Source organism: Atractosteus spatula, chromosome 22 (assembly GCF_055471065.1).
Source record: "Atractosteus spatula isolate fAtrSpa1 chromosome 22, fAtrSpa1.hap1, whole genome shotgun sequence".
NCBI classification, from domain to species: domain Eukaryota; kingdom Metazoa; phylum Chordata; class Actinopteri; order Semionotiformes; family Lepisosteidae; genus Atractosteus; species Atractosteus spatula.
The window spans coordinates 10416349-10440248 of record NC_142727.1 but is presented as its reverse complement, the minus strand read 5'-3'; the positions used below and the strand labels follow the sequence as shown (position 1 = coordinate 10440248).

The window sequence follows — 23900 nt, the reverse complement described above, 5'->3', positions numbered from 1 at the left end:
ATGTTTCCAGTCACTTAGTGTTTTCCTCTGTGGGTTTTATTTTCCATTAAATATGACTGATTAAGGGTGGCACAGTGGCGTGACACTGTTGATCAGCGTGGGTCCTGGGTTCAGTTCCTGGGGGGTGTTATGTGCAGAGTCTGCTTGCTTTCCCCAAAGTCATGTAGATTTTCACCAGGTGCTTTAGCTCCCCTTATTAGTGCAAAAAGATGCAGTATACATTAACTGGGAGTCTCTAAAATTGCCCCGTGTTTGTGTGGGTCCTGTGACATATTGGTGTCTCATCCTGAGCTTATTCTGATCTGCACCTGCCAGATGAGGCTCTGGCTCACCAAAGCCTGGTATTGAACTAAGAGTTTGCTGACAAAGGTTGAAGGACTAAATACAGCCATTAATTGCAGTTGTGATCCATGGAAAAGTCATGTTAAATACTGTCCATCATGTGCTGGTGCAAGATTTGCAATGTTTTCATAATTAAATATATTTTTGGAGGAGGTTGGACCTCATTCTTACCACTTCCTAACTATCGAGCCACTTATGATGCGAGTTTAGTTTGTGCTAGGAAGTATCTCCTGCCTTGAGAACAGTATAGATGTCTAAATCCATAACATTGCCATGACAGAGCCGCTCCCCCGTACTGTATAGGGTTTGCAGCCAGAAATAGGGTAGGCTGTGAATTTTCTGCCCGTTTCGGGAAAATCACACCAGGGGCCCAGCAGTGCACCAATGATTGGATCTTTAAAGCCTAAAGCCACAGAGTGTCTCAGCGACCTGCTTGTTGAATCCCCCTGGAACCGAAGAGTGAGTGGAGACTCTGTGTAGGAATCTGGCAGGAGGGGTCGTTTTGCAGGGGGTGGCGGCGGGTGTGCTCCTAGGAATTAACACCACACCTGTGTGGCGGTGCTCGTATAAATTAACACCACACCTGTGTGGGTGTGCTCGTATTAATTAACACAACACCTGCACCAGGTCTGGCAGGCGGCTTGCAGCCTGTGTGTGTGTGTGGGGGGGGGGAAGCCTAGGGAGGTGCTGACAGGTGCCATGTCTATTTCTCTAAAGGCCCGTGCCTCGTGACTCACTGATAACCCACAGGCATATCAATTGCAGGCTTTATTACCATTTTATCAGTGCAAGTGGGGATGCGAATGGAAATCACGTCTAATGTTGTGTGTTGACGCTTTCCTTCTGTTTTGTGGCCAACTGCACTTGCACGGCCTCTGACGTTTTCTAGCCTCTTATCAAACTCATTGTTTCATCTTAACTAATTAATAACCCAAACTATTTATCATGTCTTCCCGTTGCTACTAATAAAAACCCCAACAAATGACTAAGATGGCTCTCTTTTTTGGTAATGACGGCAGCAGTGTGTGTGTGTGTGTGTGTGTGTGTGTGTGTGTGTGTGTGTGTGTGTGTGTGTGTGCGTGTGTGTGTGTTATTAACCTCGCATGGCTTCTAATGGCTTCTTTTCTCCTGAGTGCAGAACCTATTGTTGATCTCCAACACTAAGTAAGCTTCTGTCTAATAAGCTGACACAGAGTACAAGTACCACCCTACACACCCCCTAGTGTGACCAATTTCTGTCATTCAACAGGCATGTTATCTGAAGATCCAAGACCGTTATAGGAATAGAAGTCTACTTAGCCCATCTTATTGATTTGGTTTCCAGCAGCTAATCAACCCAAGACATTGTCCAGCCGTTTTCTGAGGGATTCTAGGGAACACAATTCAATAAAAATAACTTGGGAGTTTATTCATGACCCCCCACAATCTATTATAAGGAAACAATAGATTTCAATCCTAAATGCTCTTCTTTTTCGATTTTATGTTATAGTTTCCCTGGTGATTGGTTCTGTGGATGTGCTTTGTAGTACATCTGAGGATTTTAAGTTCCTCTATCAAGTCCAAAGAAGCGCTGTTTCTCCCTGTCAGTATAAGACATTCCTGTGTTGCCGTTATGTGAATTGACAGTCAAGCAGCAATGCCTTTTTATGATATGGTGACCAGCACCACATGTACTATATTCAGGATGAGATTATCCTGATGTGTTGCAGAACTTCAACACATTAATATCTTCTGATGGCTGGAAGGTGGTGGATGTCGGTGGGATGGAAAAAAATGGGAGAAGGTTTCTGCATCGTGCATTTTCTTTTAAAATGTCAGTTTAAATGTCAGTTTAAGAATAGTCGAATTTCCTTTATTTTGTGTTGCGTTTTGTTGTGTTGCTGATGGAGCACCACGTATTCTTGTGGAAACAATCGGCAGATGTTTTCGGAAAGTGTATTTTGTGAGACGGGGACACTTCTGTCCTTCCCAATGTCTCCTTCAGCGGAAAGTCCCTGTATGTCTCAGAGGTCAGCAGATATGCCTTGAGGTACATAGATACAGATGAGTGTCTGAGCTTGTCAGCTCACCATAATTTAGCAGAGTCTCCTTCAGGGGTAACATAAAAAGGCTACACAGTAGCACAGGTCAGCAATGTAGAAGAGGTTAAAGCAAGGAGGGTGGGAACTGATTTTCCAAAAATATTTGCATTTTCAGTCACTAAGTACAAATAGCTGTGGACTGAACCTCAGGTATCACTTCTTTATCTTCTTTATCATTCTTGCAGGACTAGGTCCTAGAACAGCAAGCGGGCAGGTTAAAGAGTTAGTGTTTTCACGTGCTATACAAAATCAAATGTATGAAACCCAGCACTGGCAAGCAAGATAAGCCTCTGCACTGACTCACAACCTGTGGGTTGTGGGTTTGAGTTGCCGGCTGCAGACACTGCTGTTGTACCTCGAGCACGGTAACCTATCCCAGATGCTCCAGTGCTCCCAGTTGTAGAGCTGGGAACCAGAATTGCCAAGGGAAGGTCTTCTGATGGTGTCCCATCCGGGAGAGGAGTCATCTGCTCTCTGATCGTGTCATGCCTAGAAGATCTGGATATGTTCTGCTTGGATGATCAATTGAGTGAGGCTCGCGTGGCACTGCCTAGCTACCGCCAATATAAAGAAGAACGGTCCTGTAGCATGTGACACAACTTTGAATTCCCTTCATAGGTGTGTATTCACTAGCCCAAACACCAGAAGCCGTACTTCACATTGTCAAAACAAAACAATGGGTAATGTGAGGGCAAACCACTCTTGGTGCTGGCCACTGGCCCTGTGGAATGACAAGTCCTAATCTTTTAAAGTTGAGACACTGTTTAGTGTAGCGAGCATTTGTCGAAATGCAACTTCCTTTCAGAAGTTGCTTGTAACTGGACCTGTTTATCCCCAGGGTCAATTGTAATGGAGTAATTAAATGGAATCTCGGCTTGGGGCAGGAGAGTGAACACCCTTTAAAGAAGATGGGATCTGACTGGCATTTGTTCACCTTTGCTCCATTGTAAAAAAAATCACAGGGACAGCACTCACTTCTGGGTGTGCTGTAATGCAGACATGAGGGTCTGTTTAAGGGACATGATAGTGACTTATCATACTGACACATTAAAGAATGTCAAGATTCTGAATCTCAGGATTATGAGTTTCTGGTCCCAGAATTTATGTTTATTTTTATTCACATAAATGTAATTATTCCACACCATGTCTCTATTAACTTTGCCTTAAAATGTTTATGTAATTTATTATAACCAGGCTTCTGTATGTAACCTCGTCTTGTTAACCTCAAACTCAAGACATGGTTACAGCAAACCTTTATACTCCTTTTAAAGCTTGTTTTCAAGACATCTGTGTCTTTGTTCCAAAGAAACATTGGGACCGTTCAAATTCTTCAAACGGTGCTACTTTAATTCTAACTTTATTCTGGAAATGATTAACGAGCTTAATTTCCCTGTGCTTTTTAATTGTCTTGGAATTGAAAGCTGCCAGATGTGATGACATCATTAGTCCTTCCTTGGAAATATGTGCTTTTTTTGTAGACTTTAATAAAGATTCCAGATTAAAAAAGACTGGTTTACTGGAATATCAGGAGTTTTAAAAAGATTTCATTGTGTTTAGAATCTAATCATTTCAAGATCTAGACACCCTAGTCTAGATCTTCTGACCCTTACCACCCTACAGGACAAGCTACTTATCTTAGAAATGGGCAACTTGAGTGCAACCAGAGAAACTGAATGCTTATAAAGTTTTGCTAAGCGGTTTGCAGCAGAACACTATTTTCAAATGTTTTGTATGTTTGGAGTTAATATTGATAAGTGCTCTTCACTGGTAAGCTGCAAATGGGCATGGTTTGTAATGCTCTAGAGGAACTAAAAGTATATTTTCATTTGTAATACTCAGGAAGAAAACTTCTCCACAGAAAATATTTCTTTCTTGAAAGTATTATTGAACACCCCAGATGTGTTTATGAGCCTTCCATATAGGTTTTTTTTTTGCAATCACAGCTAAGTAGCTATTTCATTTGCTGTTTTTCTGATCGTCATAAGAAGACATTTTAAGAGAGCAAACGTAAGACTGAAAAACAGATTATCACTTGATTTTTTTCTGAAATACTACTTCAACTGCATGAAGTGCAATATACAGCGGTATTATGCAAAAACAGGCATAGAATGAATTACAGACATCTGGAGCATTTTAAGACCCTTTTAATTAGTATCAGACCTTTTCAAATTTCATGACAACTAAATACAGAATGTGAAAAGCGATACAGTATTTGTAAACAAACTATTCATCAGAATCCCCCAAAAGCGTTTTAAATGCCTTTGATATTAATAACATTAAACCCCAGTTCTTTCCCTAATGTCATGGCTCCACAAACTCAATTGTATAAAGCAGATTTTCACATCTAATAGCAAAAGGGAACAGGTAGTGTTTAACTTAAATTTTCATCATCTTGCTATAAGATAGCATTGTGAAATTGCCAAATCTCTTTCTTGAAATTAGCACGGCAAACATTTTCCCTTGTTAGTGCTGAGTCCCATATGCTTTGCACTATTAGCAGTATTGATCACAGTCTTTCACCTTTCAGGCAGATTGTACTGGTCTCCAATGAGTGGGTTGTGGTTATGTAGCCCAGGACTACAGGCTGGTTGCATCAGAAAAGAGAAGCTCCATATGGATACCTACTGTATATCAGCCACACTGCTGCCACAACTGCTTTAATCCAACCCAAAATCTAGAAGGGATGACTCCCTTATTATAGAAGCAGGATTTTGCACACAGACTCCCATCTGGAAAATGAAATCTCTGGCCATGTAATTGAGGAATCAGCTCCCTGAATTCAAGCCAGTGCCTCAGTTTTCCATTGACCACATCCGCATGTCCACTCGCAGTCAGCTCAAGATGTTGTAAGCGAGTGGGGCAGGCAGCTGTCCAAACCACTTTGCAGCTGCATCTGTGAATATGTGAAGGCAAGACCAGACACATTGAGCTTGCAGTGCAGCTATTCACACAGCGCTAGGCATGCTCTTCACTTGTGTTCTTTGTAACATGCAAGTTAAAACCCTTAAACAGAACAATTTATTTCACCTGGCTTAGTTGATCAATATTTAAGCATTGCATCACACCTTTTGTTAGGGACTTCTAACATTGTGCATTGACTCAGTCATCTACACTTTTGTTCGTCGGTTCAAGAACTGGTTTCGTCCTTTGCAAGCTGAAGAACGACAGACAGAAGCAACCAAGGTTATCATTCAGTAAAATGAATCACAACTCTGCTAAGAGCATTCCAGTATGGCAGAGATTAAAGCAATTTCAACTAAAATTAATTGATGAAAACGTAGCTCTAGGTAGGCAGCATCTTTACATCTGCTGCTTTTGACCTCTGTAGAAAGTACATAATTATGTCTATAATGCTGTTTTATTTCTCTGGGAAGAACACTGAATCCTCCATGATAGCTTTTCTGGAATGCGGTAGCTGTAGCGTGCAGTTTTAGACCTTCTGCACAAATGCCTGTTGGAACTTCTGTACATGCTGTGTAAACAACACCAGCTGACACACAGAAAGTTACCCAGGATTACCTACAGCAGGGATGGGTCCCAGAACACAAGGTATTGGCGCACCATTTGGTTTGATTCCTGCTGTAACCAGGTGTCAATACATACATGACTGCACATTGCTATTTGACCCATGCTGTAAGAAAAAAAAAGTTGAATTTCTTTGTTGATTTTCTCATTTTGATACATTTATTTCCTTCACTGAGATACTCCGCTCCTTTCAACCGAAGTACTCTCACTCTTTTACGGTCCATGGGGTGCGAAAAGGCTGTGACTGCTGATGTAGTCTCACAGGCACCGAAATGGGATCAGAGGCTGTAACCCTTCTTCCCCTCTATATTCTAAATAAAAACAGAAACAATGTCTTAAATATACCATTAAGTGCTTCAATATACATCCTCCAGGAATAAAATAAAAACCTTCCTCTGTTTTCGCAAAAAGCAGAATAAACAGCACGATTCCTTCAAATTTAGGTATGCAATTTAGGGGGACAAAAAGGGGATTAAAGAAGGAATTAGCGAATTGCAAGTGTCTTCTTCAAACATAACATCCTTCGGTAAGGTCAAGCGTTCATCGTGGTTTCATTTTTTTTTTTGGGGCGGTGGTTGTTTTGAATCAGTAGGCCCTTCGGATCTCATATGGTGACCAGGAACTGCTCCCATCTTCCTTTGCCCAGGAGGGGGTGTCGTTAAGGGATGGTGGGGGGTTGTCTGACTCCTCAGAGGGCAGGGGGGGCATCTTGGGGGCCAGGTCGTTGGGAACAGTCATGTAGGGCGGGCAGGAGTAGCTGGGGGTCCCTGGGTAAGGAGCCGGGTAGTGAACTTCATCCAGGGAGTGCAAGGAGTAAGGCTGGGAGCTGGCGAGACTGCTGCTACGGCTGGAACCCCTGTACTGCGTGGGGCTGCCCGACTCGGGGTTCGTCAACGAGCCGGAGGAGGGCACCGAGGAAATGGCATCGGAGCAAAGACCTTCCCCTTGACTGACGCTGTCGGGCCCCGTCTGCTCCCAGGAATCTCTCTGTGGACCAAGAAGAACAGGGTCAGCCAGGTGTGACTGGCCACAGGCCTGAAGCTGGGAGACTCCGCCTTATTAGCGGTACATTTTGCTAGTGCGACAGACATTGGAAAAGCCATCGGCTTTGATGTCGACTGGCTAAGACTAGAGGCTTTTGGGATAGCTGGACTCGACAAAACTTAGCGCAAACATCTCGAGAGCTATACAACGCTATTGCTGAAGTAGTACTAGATCACCTGAGCTGTACCATGATTTAATACTATTCTAGGAGTATAGGAGGGTGCGGGGAGGGAGGTTCAATCACTTAAAAAAAGTGACTTTTGTGAAGGCCTTATTTAGAACGTGACAAGAGCAGGTGTACCAGGAGGAAGTGGGACGACTCTCCGGAGAAGGGAGGCAGGAGAGACGGCAGGGCAGCAGGGGGAAAGATGGGACTTCCCCCCGTGGAGAAGGCGGCGCTGCGGTAGTCCCCGAAGGAGTCTGGGTAGTAGCTGTCGATGAGCGACGAGTATCCTGACACCGCCGAGGGCTCACACGAGAGGGGCTTTCCGCTCAGGGACGAGGAGTAGACCTCGGCGGCAAACTGCTTGCTGGGGTGGCAGTGGGAGAACTCGGGGTCCGAGATAAATGACCTTCTCATGCCATAGTAGCCAGGCAGCATGTGAGAACCTGTGCAGGGAGATGAAGCGATTCCCGTCAGGTGCTTTATGGTTTCCAGTGCAGCGTTCAGTTGGTCTGCTGTTGTCATTGACTTTAATGTTCACATCAGGTGTCCCGAACAAGAATAACAAAACGCTTATACAGTCACATTAACCAGAGCTACAGAAGACATGATCGGCATTGTTAACAGATTATTTTGGCCAGACATGTCCTTTGTGTCATTTGAAGAGGGGGGAAAAAAGTTTACAGCATTAAAACCTAGAAAAGTATTTCTCCTGGCTGTTTTTCATAGATCTTACCTTACCTGTCAGCTATTTGAGCTTAGCAAGTTAAGCGTTATTTTGTAATTTCATTTTGTATGGAAGCAAAAATGTGCAAATAACTCAACAACTGGACATAGGAACAAATGCCTGTTTTTTGAAAAAAGCTTTCAAAGGCTTACCTGACATTTGGACAAAAGCAGGCTGTGAAGAATTTGCTCCGCCCTGAAAAATAATTAGAGGAATTCAAACACGTACAATAACATCTCTTCATATCACCAGCTGTGCTGTTGTGTTCTTCAGCTCAGCTCACACAAAGGAGAAAATGCTGCCGATCCTTCTCAACGTGATGAATAGGTACATGTTTTCAAATAAGTAAGCACTTTTTATTCCAGAGGATCCCTGAGTGATTCAGATATAAGAGGGAACACACTTCTCTGCCATCACTGGAGGGCAGCACCCACACTGGTGACAAGCAGCAGCAATTCTGCGCCAACGCCCACACTACACAGGAGATCAGGTGGGAAAAAAGAGAGAAATCTCTTCAACTGAATAAAAGGGGAAAACTTTGGGGAGGCCAGCACATGCAAGCCCAAAGTAGAAATTTAACCAGGACGTGAGGAATAACAATCCTTCTTCTCAGTAACAGTACTCTATAATCCTAAATGACCAGGCAGTCAAGACATCGAGTTAATGTTGGGTCCAAAGTAAAGAAGCTCACACTTGAATGTCCTGTTTCAGAGCATGGCTTTGGAAATCCCAGTCCAGATGGAAATTTGAAGCGTGTGGTTTATTTACAGCAGCAACCTACATTTCCTATCTGGGTACTGACCAGACCCACACATGCATAGCTTTTGAGGTCTGATGAGATCTCATTTCTTGGATTGTAACACTGGATGCCCCCATAGATTTGTCTAAAAGGATTTCATACCCCTCTTCTTAAAGCTTGAATCTTGCAGGTCAGACTGGGCGGGAAAGTGTGCGGGACACATTAACTGAAAGACATTAGCTGGGTATTTCCAAGCCTCTTAATGTTTCCTCTAAGCGAAGACAGTCCAAAGCTGGGAGAGGGGGGGTCGTGAGTGGTACCACTGACGCACTCTCGAGTGATTCTATGGATTTCACTCCCACCTGAGCCCCATTTGTGACCCTGAACCTAAGCGTTTAGACATTAGGATTCCCTGCTGACAACAGCACAGTGGAAACAAACAGCAAAGACTGTTGTCCTCATTTATCCTGGTTTGATCAGCCGCCAAATTCCGTACATTTTGCCAAATGAGTTACGTCCAGTGATAAAGAAGATGTGAGGTGGCATTGTGCCTCTCGGCACTGGGGTCCTGGGTTCAATTCCTGGGACACTACTTTCGTGGCGCTTGTATGTTCTCCCTGTGTTCACGCGGGTTTCCTCTGGGTCCTCCAGTTTCCTCCCACAGTCCAAGGACATGCTGCCAGGTTGATTGGCTTCTGGAAAGTTGGCCCTGGCTGGGGGGGGGTGTTTGTGTCTGTGTGTGCCCTGCCTTACGCTCTGTCACTTGGCAGGATAGGCTCTGCCCCCCCCGTCACCCTGAATTGGATGAAGCCGTTAGAAACGGATCAACGGAGGGACAAAGTAGCCACAGGAACTTTTTCCTTTATTACTTAGTATTGCCTTATAAAAATGACACCCGTCCCATGCGAGGATTAAAGTTTTTGGGTTTCGGAGTTTGGCCAAGTGCTACATTTTTCGGCCGGCATCTGTTAACAGTGTGGTTTTGTTAATTAACCTTTGTAAAAAAGAACCCAACAGGAATCAACAGGCAAGCCATTCTCTCACGTCTTGCCATCATGAAGCGCATTAGCGCATGGACACCAAGGGAGTCATTTCTCTGCGGTGGGATATGCAAAGTACTCTTTGCAAAGATAAAAAAAAAAACACCTGTTTCTGTGTTAGTGGTGTCAGCTGGGTAATTCTGCATCCATTTGGGGTTATTCCATGACTCGTTATCCCTAATTTCCGGGACAATAAGAAGCAGAGATAGGAGAGGGTCTGCACTTTGTTTTTAAATTTACGTCTGGAAGCCGCAGAAAGCTGGGAGCTTATCCCGAGGCTGCTGTTGTGCCCTGTCTGCAACTTCGTGCTTCCAGAGCATCCCTCCCTGCTAAAGAGGGGATGAGCTCTCCAGGGTTTGCATATTGCAAACATGAAAGAGCTGATATCAAGGCAGGCCTGGCTGGAGGGGAAGCAAATTTTGAGGACTCAATTTGAATGTAATTTGCCAATGCTGAGACTTCCCCATGCAGACCGTACATGCCTCACTGCTCTTCTGAAGGCTCCATATGGAAATCAGGTTGTTAAAAACTAATACGTTCACCCAGCAACACAGCAGCTGATTGTCGGAACCGATAAACCGAGGCGTCCACCTCCCAGCCCTTTGCATGAGAGTGTAGTGTGCGCTGCCAGGGCTTAAAGGCACAAGGAACTATTTGTCACTGCAGATCTGCCGGAAAGCGTTATCTGTGAAGCTGGTTATAAGGCAAAAAGGTGTTGTCATAATTAATAATGTGAACAGCGGGTTCATGGAAGTATTACAGTATCCCCTTCTCACTTTTTTTGTGTTTTATAGCCAATTAGTAGCCTGCAAATGAGTATTGCCCACACTGTCGTCCAAACCCAGAGCTGTATTTTAGTAGCCAGAGCAACACATTGATTTCTTGCAGCCGCGTTTCGTTTTCAGGGTAAAAGGCTTGTCGTTGCGGTGGACAGTGTTTATCAAGCTCAATGATTATGCTTCGCCTCAAGAACATCGTGGGTCCAAACGCTCTGACAAATGCTTATCATCACTTATCTTTTATACAGTTTATATTCGGCATAATAAGGCCATGACGGAGAAGTTTTATGTTGTATGCAAATCTGATCGATACTCACTGAGGTACGATGAAAATAACTCCTGTCCGAAGGGTAAAAGTCGCAAAGCGGTGTTTTTGCGAGAGACAACAGTTTTTAGACAGTCGCGGGATTTTTGTGACATTTCTGAATGCCCATATCCCTTTCTTTCCTTTCTTTTTGATGGATTTATTCTTGGCAGCTGATTTCCATGTGGGAAGTCCGCACCATGTCCCAGCAGTAATGGCGTGCATAGAAAATAGTCCAGGTTTTTTATTTAATCTTGCCAGGTTACAGGCACCTTTTGGCAAAAGTTCGCAATAAATGAATGGAAAACCGGATTAAATAGCCCTTTTCAAACAGTTATTTATTGATGAAGTTCCACACTATATCATGGAGAGTTCTTTCTCATTTTAACATCCATTCCATAAATTGTTATTTTTTTCTGAAAGAATTACTTTGTGTTAATCAAAATTACTATATGCTTGAGGTATATAACCTACTAGAAAGCAATCTAAATAGGCCACACCTGTTTATTATATTTGTGTGTGTGTGTGCTATAGTTATTAAAACGTCTACATACAAAAGGACGTATGCTTTTTTGTCCCATAAAGTAAATGCAAATTGCTTGGGTTGTCTTTTAAGTTTGGTGGTGGGAAGATTTTGTATGCTTATTTTTTGTGTAGCTTTTCAGTGGGGTTCTTTCAATAACGGTGACAAAGAGTGTCTCAGTGACTTTTCACAGGTCTGAACTTGAAAGACCAATTTGTGGTCAATCTGTGATAAGGCTCACTTCAGTGTGAGATTAACTAAAAACTCAAAAGAAATAGTACAGGAGACAATGAGCGCCTTTTCTTTAGCAAAGCTTGTTAAATTGCAGATGAGTTCAGGTCATATTGACAAAACATTTCTTACCCTTGAATGCATTTTTTCAATTTGAATAACTAATTGTAGCAATGGACATGCAATGTCTGCCTTTAGAATTATCTGTTGTGGAGTGATGACGTGTCTGGGGAATTACTTAATTTGATTTCAAATTACACAGACATGGAATGAAAATATAAAAATGTTCTTTTTAATTACCCATCCAATCTGTAACCGTGCATGGCTATCTTTATTGATCTTCGGGAAAACAACAGGACAAGATGTTGAAAATATTTTACGAAGATAGGACTGCACGAAATTCAATGTTTTATTAAATATTTTCATCTACACTCTGCAACTATGCATACTTATATACATGACTGCTTTTTTTTACACTTGAAAACTAAAAGTCAAAATGTGCATTGGTCAAACAATCCACACGCAAACAAGCAGATGATCTTTTACAATACTGCTCTTCTCAGACTGACAAAATGCAGCTGATTATTAGAAATCCTGTGCTGACTGGAAGCTGCCAGATCAAAGTTATTCTCAGTGTGTGCAAGTAGAAGGCTGAAAAACTGTGTTCCAGAACTGGGCTCACGCTGCCTTCTGCAACAATACCTGACTTGTCAGTGCTGTGCAAAGAGAACAATGTGACTCAACAGGTGTGCAGAGGCGGCTTTTGCATAGCTTATCTGTCCAGACCACAAGGACAAGCACACTGCCTGCTAATCCTGGGGTTCATGACCATCTCTATGGGCATCTTTGTGTCTGACTTCAATGGATCTCAGAAATCGTTTCATTCAATCGTTTGTTTTAAACTCTTTTCTTCTTTCTCATGAGCTGGCATTTGGTATAATACATGTATTCGTTTGCATATGTGCACATGTTTATGCCCATTTCCATAAGTAAAGGATCATAGAGAATGTCCTTTTCATCCGTTGGTGCCATGAGCTTATAAAAGTGATCAGGATTGTGAATACAGCAGCACTTTTTTGCACGGAATTGTCAAGCAGGATTAGGACAACACATTCTGCACATCGGTCCTGCTCTGGTACTTAACTATTGTTGTGCACTGAGGACAAGGTACTGCAGAAAGAAAGAAGGTTGGAAAGGGAATGAAAAAGAATAATAAAGTTAAAGTTCAATTATGCAGAGGTAAATAACAGCAGCAGAGGTCCGTCAACTCACATTGAACCTGGGCACGTTGGTCTGTCTCGATCTTTTCTCTGCCAGCAGGTCCTTCACAGTATGTTTGACTCTGACCCCCTGATAGACTCTTTTGGAATACTCTGCAAAAAAGGGTGACGTTGTGAGAGAAGAAACAGAAATATAGTATATAGTATATAGTATATAGTATATACGGTATAGCATATAGCATATAGCATATAGCATATAGCATATAGCATATAGCATATAGTATAGTAGCTTTTTGTCAGGATATCCTTCGCACAGCACAGACCATTGTGGTTAAATCCCGTATTCATGGGATTACGGTGGATGTGTATGTTTGTACACATTATTGATTTTTTCCCTCATTTTCACACATGATTTTCACTCATTTACAGATGGAGGATGCAAAAGACTCACAAAAAAGTTTCACAAAAAAGGTTCAATTTTAATTCTTGGCATTTTAATTACATTTGAGGGATCAGTTGCTAATGTGCGCATATAATTTTTAAAGCCAAAGATGTTCTTTTCCATTTTTTCCATCGCGCCTTATACTGTACACATTCTAAACAACACAGAGGTATTCTAGCCTGTAGAATTACATGTATATTTTTAGAAAGGAAAGCTGGTTGTTTCTTGGTCGTCTGTTTGCCTACAGTCAATTTACTTTGAGTGGATTAGTAAAGATGAATAATAGTAATGAATAATATTGTTAATAATAATAATAGTAAACAGAAGCAGTGCAGACATGACCCATAAGTCAATGTAACTATGCTTCCAGATTTTTCTGTGCTTGTATACCCTCTCTACATTATGAGAAACACAACACCTTTTTCAAAGTATAAAATAGTGGGAAGTGAGGAAGCTTCACCAGCTTTTCAATGTATCAACAAACTTCTAAAATAAGAACAAATGAAGCAGTTAAGCGAAGAGTCACACATCGAAACATCCGCAGTAACTGTTTTATCCTCAGAGGGTTAAACAGCTGGAGCCTGACCAGGCACACACAGGGTGGAGCAAATAGAAGAAAAAATAAATTTCAGTCTTAGTAACCTTAGTAACGCATTTTCATTTATCGTAAATTAGCTCTTAGAATATCAATATTACTCCGTTGAAAAAACTGCAGCTATTAACAGAGAACAGGCTATGTATTCACAGAGGCCGGCTATTGTAAAATCAAACATATGAGCAAAATAGATCTTACCATTATTCTTGATAGTGGAGTACAAGAAGGTGTAAAGCAAGAAAATAGTCCAAGAAAAGAAATATCAACTAAACCACCTGTCTGCAGAGGAGACTGTCGTGCTGGGAAATGAAACTGTCCTCTTAATACACAGAGACCTAGCCATTTTAAACAAAATAATTGCAAATAAAACCTCATATCCAAATAGGGGGGGCATATTTGGTTATCTTTTTCTGTTAGTCAAAACCTAAACAGATTAAGTTGCTCTTTATAAAATCTCACAGAGCACACCGTAAGAAGGTGAGGATCACTCCGTGTGCATCGTTCGTTTTGAGCAAAAGGTGTTACAACGCTGCATGTGAGGAAACATCAAAGTTGTTTTCACGGATATAATTACTACCTCATCTCTTGAAAGCGGGCTCACCAAAATCCTCCCCTAGGATTGTGGAAGTATGAGACGGGCTTCCCAGCCATGTTTGAAGTCGATACCCTGGCTTCTTCAAAAGTGGCCTGATCAGATCCCTGGATCATCTGCCCCTGACTACCAGCTGGATGAGTCAAATGGCCTCTCCTCATGTCTGTGTTTGTTTTTTGTTTCCTATTTTCGATTGACACTTCCTGCATTTGACGGTTTTTGCTCATATATAATGTTTCTGAAAACTCAGGTTATGCCAGTCTATGATGGTTCTGAACAAGTGACGTGTAACACTGACTCAAAAGAGCAATAAAGGTCTGTGTGCAATAGGCATCCAGTTGAAGGAAAGGAAGTTGAACCTCAGACTGGGGAAATTACTCATATTTGTGAAGGCTACAGCAGCCTCTGAAATATTAACATGTGCATTGTGAAATAAGGTGAAATTGGAGCACCTTTTTGCAGAACGCAGAAAGTCTGACAGGAAGGCCTCAGACTTCGTCTCACAGTGACCCATGACTACAATCAGTCTTTCCTCCTCTCGGCAGCTTTTCTGCCATCACTACAGCAGCTACGGCTGCTTACCGCGGACGGAGAGAGAGGGGGTGGGGCAGGTGTCACCCTTTCCGCCAAGCAGGTTCAAGCCAATAACACTCTCAGTGCACCCACTTAGTGCAGGGCTGGTCTGTAATTACAGAGACGATTTTGTAATGGTTTGTAATTCTAATTATTCAACTCGGGTTATGCAAATGTCGGTTCGGTCTCTACGTTTGTGTTTTGAAACTCTGGGGTAATACTTTAGCAGCTGTGCGGAGGAGGGGTGGGAGCTTTGGGCCTGTATAACTGGAAGGCCAGGGCCTAGGGGTCTGAATTCCAGGTAGAGCACACCGAAGCCGGTGTACTGTGGAGCTGCATACTGTACTTTACTCTGATTTCTGCAGTAAAAATGCCCAGCTGTATAAAGAGGTATAAGTGTAAATTGCTGTGGATAAAAGTGTCAGTCAAATCAATGAAGAATATATTATACCAATGATACATTTTGCAGAGGGAATGAAAAGAAGTCTGAAGTTTTGACATTTAAACAGTCTGAGGTCTGCTGTATCATTGACAATCTAAATACAGGAGGCTGCACAGGACTGCTACCTACCAGGGGTAATGTGTCTGTCTGTTTATCTCTGTGTAAGCACACAGAGTGACTTGTAGGTACTCCTGAAAATGCAATTAAATTTTTCTGAGGGGTATTGTATACGAGAGTGACCAAGCATTTGGTAATAAGACAATAAAAGTACATGAACCAGGGGATTGACTGAACATATCAAAAGTCTGTCATGAAAAATAAAATCCATACTCTTGCATGCGATAAATTATTTTTTTTTACTTTACAAGTCATCACCTTATGACTTGTGACAGTATGGAATAGAAGAAGCTGCAAGAAAATCCACATAGCCAAGCTGAGAATCCCATCATAATGCCATAGAAAACTGAAAGTGTCTCACGAAAAGGCTACAAAATAAATATGTTCTTTAATATTAATTACAGCACAGAATAGTGGGGTTCTGACGTCCCCCTGTGTGCAAGATTTTTTTAAGAAGAGCCATGAATGATTGGTGCGGCCCAAAGTAAAAGAAGATTATGTCCTTCATGTAATTGCCCGTTTCCATTTAATTACTATATTATATCCTGTGAGAATTATGTGCTGCTTTGTAGCCTGAAAGAGCCACTTACAATGACTGCTAAGATTTTGGCAGCCACTCGTAGATTTTCCTGTCCTTTGCGAAATTGCTGAAGTTTGTTATGTACATGCTAACATAGTATTTGCTGCAAAATATGTCCCTTAATACAAAACCAAAGATTGATATTTATATATATCAATTTTTCTGTGTAATCTGAAGACCCTATTAATGTGAGTTAATCATCAATGTGAGTTATTTGTAGAGCTTAATTTCAAAAACTTATTATAGGTAAAAGGACACTTATTTTTAAATTTGTGATGCAGCATTCCTTGTTCCTAAGGCAAGGACTGCCCACAGAAGGAATTTCCACCTCCCCCATTTCTGGAAAATTCCATAGCTCAATGCGCACCATATGATCATTTAATCTCTTGCCATAATTGGAATAAAATGCATAAATGAATCATTTGGGAACAAGTAAAGGTTTATTCCATGCTGAAAGGAAAAGAAAAGAGACAACGGCATTTCGGCTGTGGAGCCTTCTTTAGGCGTCAGATGCCACACCTGAAGAACGCAGTCAAAAGTTGTGTCTCTTTTCATTTCCTTTCAGCATGAAATAAATCTCTATCTGTTCCTTTGCAGCCTACGTTTGCTGACAGAGCTACCTACTGTATGTAAAGCATCGTTTAGGAAAGTATCAATACCTTCCTGAGCACAGAAAAAAACGAAAACATGTCGCAGTACCTAAACTACCATCCAATTTCAGCGCTGCTTTTATGAGCACAACATTGATTTGCCTGTTTTGTACTGTTTTATTGCTAATGTCAATTTTTGACTGGTGCCAATAGTCTACCCTGGGCTACCCTTGTAAATGATATGTAAATCTTAATAGCTTTTCGTCGGGGTAACTTAGCAAATAACTAAACCTTTCTCAGCGTCATAGAAGTGTTTGGTTTGCCATTTTGCTTGGTGGGAAAATGATGAAATTGAAACTGTGTTTAACGGTGGTATCCTGATAAGAAGAGCTAGTACACCGGCAACAAACTGTAAAATATCTTCACAGCTACCTTCAAGTCTGTAGCCCTAATTTTCTCATTAGAAGATGCTAAAATTGGCTTGACGTATGCGCTGCTGGGCTGGTTAACCAAACCAAATTTTCTATTCATGTGATTTCGCCAAATAAATGGCTCAATAATGTATTTTCGATTGTACTAGACATTTAAATTCGGCTAAAATATGGTACTGCTAGAATGCAAAGCTCTGCAAATCCCTTGTAGAACTGCACATCAGTCTTCAACTCCTGACGCTTTGAGACGCTGGAACCTGCCTACCCATCATTCCCTCACATTATCGTTCTGTCTTTAGCTGCCTTGTGAATTGCTTGGTCCAGCAACTGCCTTATCTTATCATTTCCTAGGGACTGATACCACACAACTGAAGCCTTTGAAGGGCTGTCAGAAGGAGAAAAGAAATAAAGAGAATCAAGGGATCAAAAGAAAACGGGTGGGAGCTTTCTTTTTCCCCAATAAAACACATTTGCATGTTTATATTTCTTCTGATGCGCGTTTCGGCAGGTCCTTACAGATCATTCTGCACTCCTGATTTTCAATCCTTCCTTCAGTTCACTAATAATAAATAATCATCTTTATTTTCTATAGGGCCTGTTAAAGTGGGTTCTCAATGTGTTTCACGATGGGAATAAAGAACGTTAAAAAGGAGAGGATTTCATACAATTAGCACAATAAAAACAAGGGTTTGGAAAGCAGAAGAAGATACAACCATTTAGGAACCAGTTAAGTAAAAGCCTTTCTGAAGAAGAAGGTTTTGAGGCCGGATTTGAAAGATAAAATTCCAGAGGTCTGGGACATGGTAAGAGGAGGCCTTGTCACCCACAGTATGTAGATAAGCTTGGGTGATGAACAGGTGGACAGAGTCAGGGGAACAGGGGAGCCATATATAATAAATAAAAAATAATAGAATTAGCTCAAACATGCCATATTACTAGACTGCACTGTATCCAACAGAACTTCGTATAAACAGCTGTTATTTACATAATGTCTAATGTATGTGATACATTTGTCCCAAGATGTTTCCATAATGTTCTGTCCATTATATGATAGAAAATAGGCCTTACTAATGGGCTTAATAATTCCTGACCTTTGCTTCATTTACTGTGTCAGAATAGCAGGCCTCTGTATCATTAATGGCATAAAGCTATCTGATTTTTCCAGTTTTTACAGTTCATTTTTTCTCTTTTCCTTTTTCTGACAAACAAAGACAGTAATTGATTGTTTTCCTGCACGTCTGTTAGATTCATCGACACCTGCTGATTTCACCCAGGCTGCAAACGGGAGGTTTTTATTCAAATTTGATCTGGGATAAGCTCACCCGGAGGTCCGTACGTTGGGAAAACAAAGGGAGATGTGTATCCGGAATAAATGGCAATTAACCACAGGTCCACAAATGCCAATACAGGCTCTCCTTCCGCTTTGGATCAACTGGACCGCATATGGATCTGACCAAATCCAGCAAAAAAGTGAGAGATGAACCTGAACGTAATGCTGGTGGATTTGATCCGCTTGCAGGGCTGAAAGAGGACCATTTGTCATTATACCAACAATTTCCACTCTAAGACAACAATCCTCCTCTGCAGAATTTGTAACTGCACACTTGTAATTTATTAGAGCACAGATACAGAAGTGCCTGAGGCATGGCGTTGCCTTTGTTTTAGAGATAGGAAAGTAACTAAACTGAGGGTTTAGTGTTAACGTTTGTATTTTCTGCTCCTGTTTCCCTTACCAATCTAGACTTGTTGCTTTGTAGCACACAGACTAACATAGCTCTTGTCCCCTCCAAGTAGAGGCCTTAAAATTCTCCGTAATGATCTTGTAAGTCAGATCTCCAGGTCCAAGAAGGTTTCAATATGGTTTCTTTTGGTCCCATTGGTCTGATTTACGTTTGTTTTAAATGAAGTTATAGGTCACGTCAAGCAGAGAACGCCATCTCGGTGACCAGAATTTTTCCTCACTGACTTCTTTTGACAGATCAGATCTTGAGCTGCAGTAGTATGTCATCAGTCTCAGCTTAGGAAATCCTTACTACTTCATTGAAGCACTGTAAGAAAAAAGAAGCTTACCAGCTGCCACAGATTCTAGTTCCTATCTAATTCCTAGATTAAGAAAAATGTGTTAAAATAACGTCTCTGCGATTTTAAAACGAAGTCCTTCGCTAACTCCCCTCCATCCCGATTGCAGTCTGTTCTGTATCTTCCATGGCTCAGCCACTAGCTTGCTCAATGTCACCTCTGTAGGAGGGCCCCTTTCTGGAGAGAGCTCCCAACTCATGCCCTGCTGTTGTGGGAAATTCTTCAACAGTGGAACACGAAACAGCCTTTTCAGGCGCAGATTCAACCTTTATTGACCTCAATACACACCGAAAGGTACCACCGCATCTACCCCTCAGAAACTGCTTGTGTTTTCTAACCCTTTTTATACACTCTAGCCTCAGGCAGTGCATGACGGGCCGGTCTGATTCTCGCTCACCTGGCTTTTGTGCTGTTCTTGTAAGTCAATTACTCCTGCTCTTGACGGTCTAGTCAGGAGCAACTCAATTACTGCTGTTTTGGCAGAGTCAGTTCTTAGCTGTTTGGTAACTGACACAGAGCTAAATTAACATGTCCCAATGATTATTTCATACATTCTGCAGCGCGATGAAGTATGACCCTGGATATGTGCTAGTATACTAACATAGCAGAGATGGTACTTGTCCTTCTTCTGCAGCCATTTGCTCTAAACCGCAGTAGATTCTGGTATGTTTCATGATGGACTTCTGCAGTGAGAGACACTGAATGATCCTGTTATAAGCAACAATATTATCCTTGCGTTCATCTATTATCAGAAGGCCACGTATCTGTGTGAGGCCTTGGCAAGGAAGGGGCTAATTCTGGAAGAACATGGCACATGAGCACTCGTTTCTTTCAAAGGAACAGCGATGCACTGCCTGGCCCCAGCAAGAGTAGAAAAGTCAAATGAAAACAACATTTCAGGAAGTTATCATTATAGATCAATTCAAAAGTACTGCACACTTTCAGGTTGTAGACATGATTAATGCATGAGAATCTGATTAATACACGAGAATGTGGGTCAAAAATGTTGTTGTTTTTTTTAATTAATTATCTCTGCATTTTAGTTCTCCTATTTAAAGTACTGTGGAAAGTGGTGTATGTTTGCACAGGGATAACTTTTGTGTTGAAACAAGGATAAACTGCTTGGGAGGCACAGTGACGCACGTGTTAGCATTGCTACCTCGCAGTGCTGGGGTCCTGGGTTCAGTTTCTGGGGTGCTGTCTGTTCCCCCCCCCCGTGTTCACATGGCTTTCCTCCGGGTGCTAGGGTGTCCTCCCACCATCCAAGACATACTGGTATGGTAGTTGGCGTCTAGGAAAACTGGCCCTGGTGTGAGTGTGTGTCTGTGTGGGCCCTGGGATGGACTAGGGTCCTGTCCAGGGTGTATCCTGCCTTGTGCCGATCGCCTGACAGCACAGGCTCCGACTGCCCAGGGACCCGGAATTAGATAGACTGGTTCGAAAATAGATGGGTGGAATACAATTATTTTGAAACATCCTGCCTTGTCAGTTTGTTCCTATTTGTTAATCTTACAGTGATCCAGGTGTTAGAAATCCTATTGAAATCATGGAGTTTTACAGTATTTTGGCTTCAACCCAGTTGTGAAAAGGAGTGACAAGATGACATTATGGACAAGGTGGTCCTTCCTCTCCGTCTTTGCAAGAGCCAAGGAACTGTTACCAAGGCAATGAAGATGGGATTGAGGGGGGTTGCCAAGCACAGACCACTGGGTAAAGAAAGTTTGATGTCCCCTATATATATGGAGGAAAAAGCAGATGACTGTAAGTACTGGTGGTTTATCTTCACTTAAACTTGTTCTGTTCGTCCCTGTTTGAGTACCAGTCAGGATGTTTTTGGATCGTTTGAGTTCACTGGGACAAGCTGAGTGAAAATGGGTGGTCTTCCGTTTGCAGAACTGAACTACAATGAATCGTCAATACGCTATTCTGATCAGTCAGAGATCGTTGGTAGGCTTCCCCAAAAAAAAACAAGAAAAAAATGAAAAAGGCAGAGAACGGTGATTTTAATTGCACTCTTTTTTACATTCCTAGGCAGCATAAACCCCAATGAGCAGACAGCATTTGCAATTTAATGTATGATAGGAAATTGCATGCAAAAAACATAATGTTATGTAAAAGACCCTAGCTTTATGAATGTGGTCACAGATAAGTGCCCATGATAGCTGGAAGATTGGTAGGGATATATAAGCATTATCAATACTTTTGGGCATAGCATCATAAATCTGAACAGAGCACTACAAGATACTGAATGTTTTACTTATTGTAAGATTAAAGAAGACAAACTTTCCGATTTAATTTCTGATGCCACGCCCCATCCACATACTCAAACGTTTATTTAAAGGGTTGAATTTATTTATATATATATAAACTTAATTTTATTCAGAACTATTTTAACGCTTATGTACTTCGTTGTTTCTCTCTTTTGTACGGATAAATGTTTCAAACTTTAAGGAGTAATGTTACAGATGTTTTACTTTACATCTAAGGATCAAGTAGTACTCCGTAAGTAAAAAAATAAAACTTGGTTAAGAAATTGTCTTAAAAGTGGTGGAACTACGAAATACAAGTGTTACCGCGAGAAGCTCGTTTTGCAGTGGCTGAGTGATTTTTGGTTAGTACGTAGCTAACGTCTTTTTATCATCAATTCTCTCTTGAGGATTTTGGTTTCTTTACTTTCCTGTTTTACAAAATCCCGTGACATCACAAAAGAATATGACTAACAATTCCTTTGGCAAGTTTGTAAACGTAGGTGTTAAGTCAGCTCAGTGCTCAGGTCCTGTTTGTGGTGCTTTGACAAGTTAAATAACGGAAACTGTACGTGTTTCATATTTTCCTATTCTGCAAGGCCATTTATATTTTAATTGTGTTTTTATTATTTCTCAATTAGCAATAAGGATATTCTGGAATGAAAGACCTCTTACTGTATCAAAGCATTATTAGTGTTACAGGCGAGATCAAAGATTTAGTTCACTTTTCGTTTTAGTGTTGGTCAAATATTTAAAAGAAGCGCTTTAGTGAGCGATACTAAGTAATATTCTTAAAACATTTGCAAAGATCTTTGCTAGTAGATGCACTCACAAAATGACAGCCTTCGCATTGTTAAAAAACACTTCAACGACAGCCATGGAAGCAGCATTATTATTATCACAGCTACAACGCCCGTGGCAGTGCTGTATAAAAAAACTACTTTATTTTTATGTTATTTTAGTTGCCCTTACCTGTTTCCATTCCGCCTATTTTTGAGTGCAGTCAGAGAAGGGGGAGGGGAGCCGGTCTTCAGTTCAGGTGAGAGATGTGTCTTTTTATTTCCAGTGAACAGTGCGATAAAGGATCATTATACCAAGGGCGCAAACTCTAAAACTGTCTCAGAGACATTTTGACATTATATACCAGTGATAATGTTGGTTGTGAAGTGACCTTTACCCATTTGGTTAAATGCAAATGATTGGCAGGACGTTTCTCTATAATTTGCATTTATATTCTAGATCAGATGCGAGAGGGAGTTGAGCTCCGTAGGTGAAAATCCTAAATGGATATTATACTGGATATTCATATTTTTCTCAGATATAATTATTGTTATAACAGCTTGTGTTCTTTAAGAGACATTTGAACAGTTCAAGTACATACACCGGAATCGAATTTATGTTTACATAAACGTGAGCATACGTATATTTTGAAGTGTCAAGAGGATTTATAATTCTAAATATATGATAAAATGCTTTTTGACCAATTGAAAATACTATGCGTAATTTAAGGCAAGCATATGGCATTAAGCCCATTATATGTCAAAACAGCCAACAATTTTTTTTGTAACGATAGCATGAATCATAGTCTTTTTATACTTTCAGGCTAGCATTTTTTTAAAATATTGATGTGTCTTTTCCCGGATTCCCGCAAAAAAAAAAATATCTCTGTGTCATTCATTAAATCTGTGAGGTAACCCTGACACGGCTGGGCTGTTTTAGGGTCTGACTAGGTTTGTCTTATGGAGGAACAGAATGGTTAAAAGTGGCTGGGATGAGACTGAATACATTAAGCTTCGGGACCTGACTGACATCTGGCAGAATGTTAGTGCAAAAGCAATAATATTCACAGTTGCTTTTATTTAGCCTATAATAATGGCAGTAGGGGGAAGAAACTGTTTCTGCCTTTATTTCAGCAATTGCTGGACCTCAGGGGAACACTTTGGCCTAACAGCACCATTTATTATTTTCATGCTTTAATAAACTTCTGAAAAACTAATTTTGACTAGAACGTGACAAATGCATTAACCAAACCCATGCATTCACTTTCAAAAACTGCAATTTTATAACAGCAATGGTGATTATAATTCATCTGGATTTTCAGTTTTTCATATTGCTGGCTCTTATGAATTTGTAGAGTATCTGGTTTCTCTGAAACTATATAATTGCATATTTAAATGTGCTACACCTACAGCCAAACATCTGTGGACCACCTCCCAACAGTTTATTTTTTATAATCTTTAAAAATGTTAACATTACTTCATTAGGAGCTGAATGGCCCGAGAACATGATGTGATAAGATTGTATTTTATGATTCTTTGGAACTCTTTGGGGAAAAAAAAGTAGCAATTTTGAACAGCCAGTCAATGTAACATACAATGAATAACTAAACCTACTTTTTTCCAATGTTGGTATTAAGAATAAAGCGTTTCATTAGGCAAATTAGATTTTTGGGCAGGTATCAAAAAGTGCAGAATGATTCCCAGTGACAGTCTGAT

General features: G+C 41.1%; 1 protein-coding gene across 2 annotated transcripts; it reads right to left on the bottom strand.

The window, feature by feature from the left end:
* Positions 1 to 4554: 4554 nt before the first annotated feature.
* pou2af2a (POU class 2 homeobox associating factor 2a) lies at positions 4555 to 22515 on the bottom strand. Of its 2 annotated transcripts, none has more exons than XM_088939877.1 (5): positions 22378 to 22515; positions 12771 to 12871; positions 8035 to 8077; positions 7294 to 7601; positions 4555 to 6935 (listed from the first exon to the last, which is right to left on the bottom strand). In XM_088939877.1, the coding sequence occupies exons 1-5, from the start codon at positions 22385 to 22387 to the stop codon at positions 6534 to 6536; spliced, it is 864 nt and encodes a 287-aa protein (XP_088796003.1). In that variant the 5' UTR covers positions 22388 to 22515; the 3' UTR covers positions 4555 to 6533. The 2 variants fall into 2 exon arrangements, with proteins under 2 accessions (XP_088796003.1, XP_088796004.1); XM_088939878.1 differs by lacking the exon at positions 22378 to 22515 and adding an exon at positions 13954 to 14075.
* Between the last annotated feature and the right edge of the window lie 1385 nt (positions 22516 to 23900).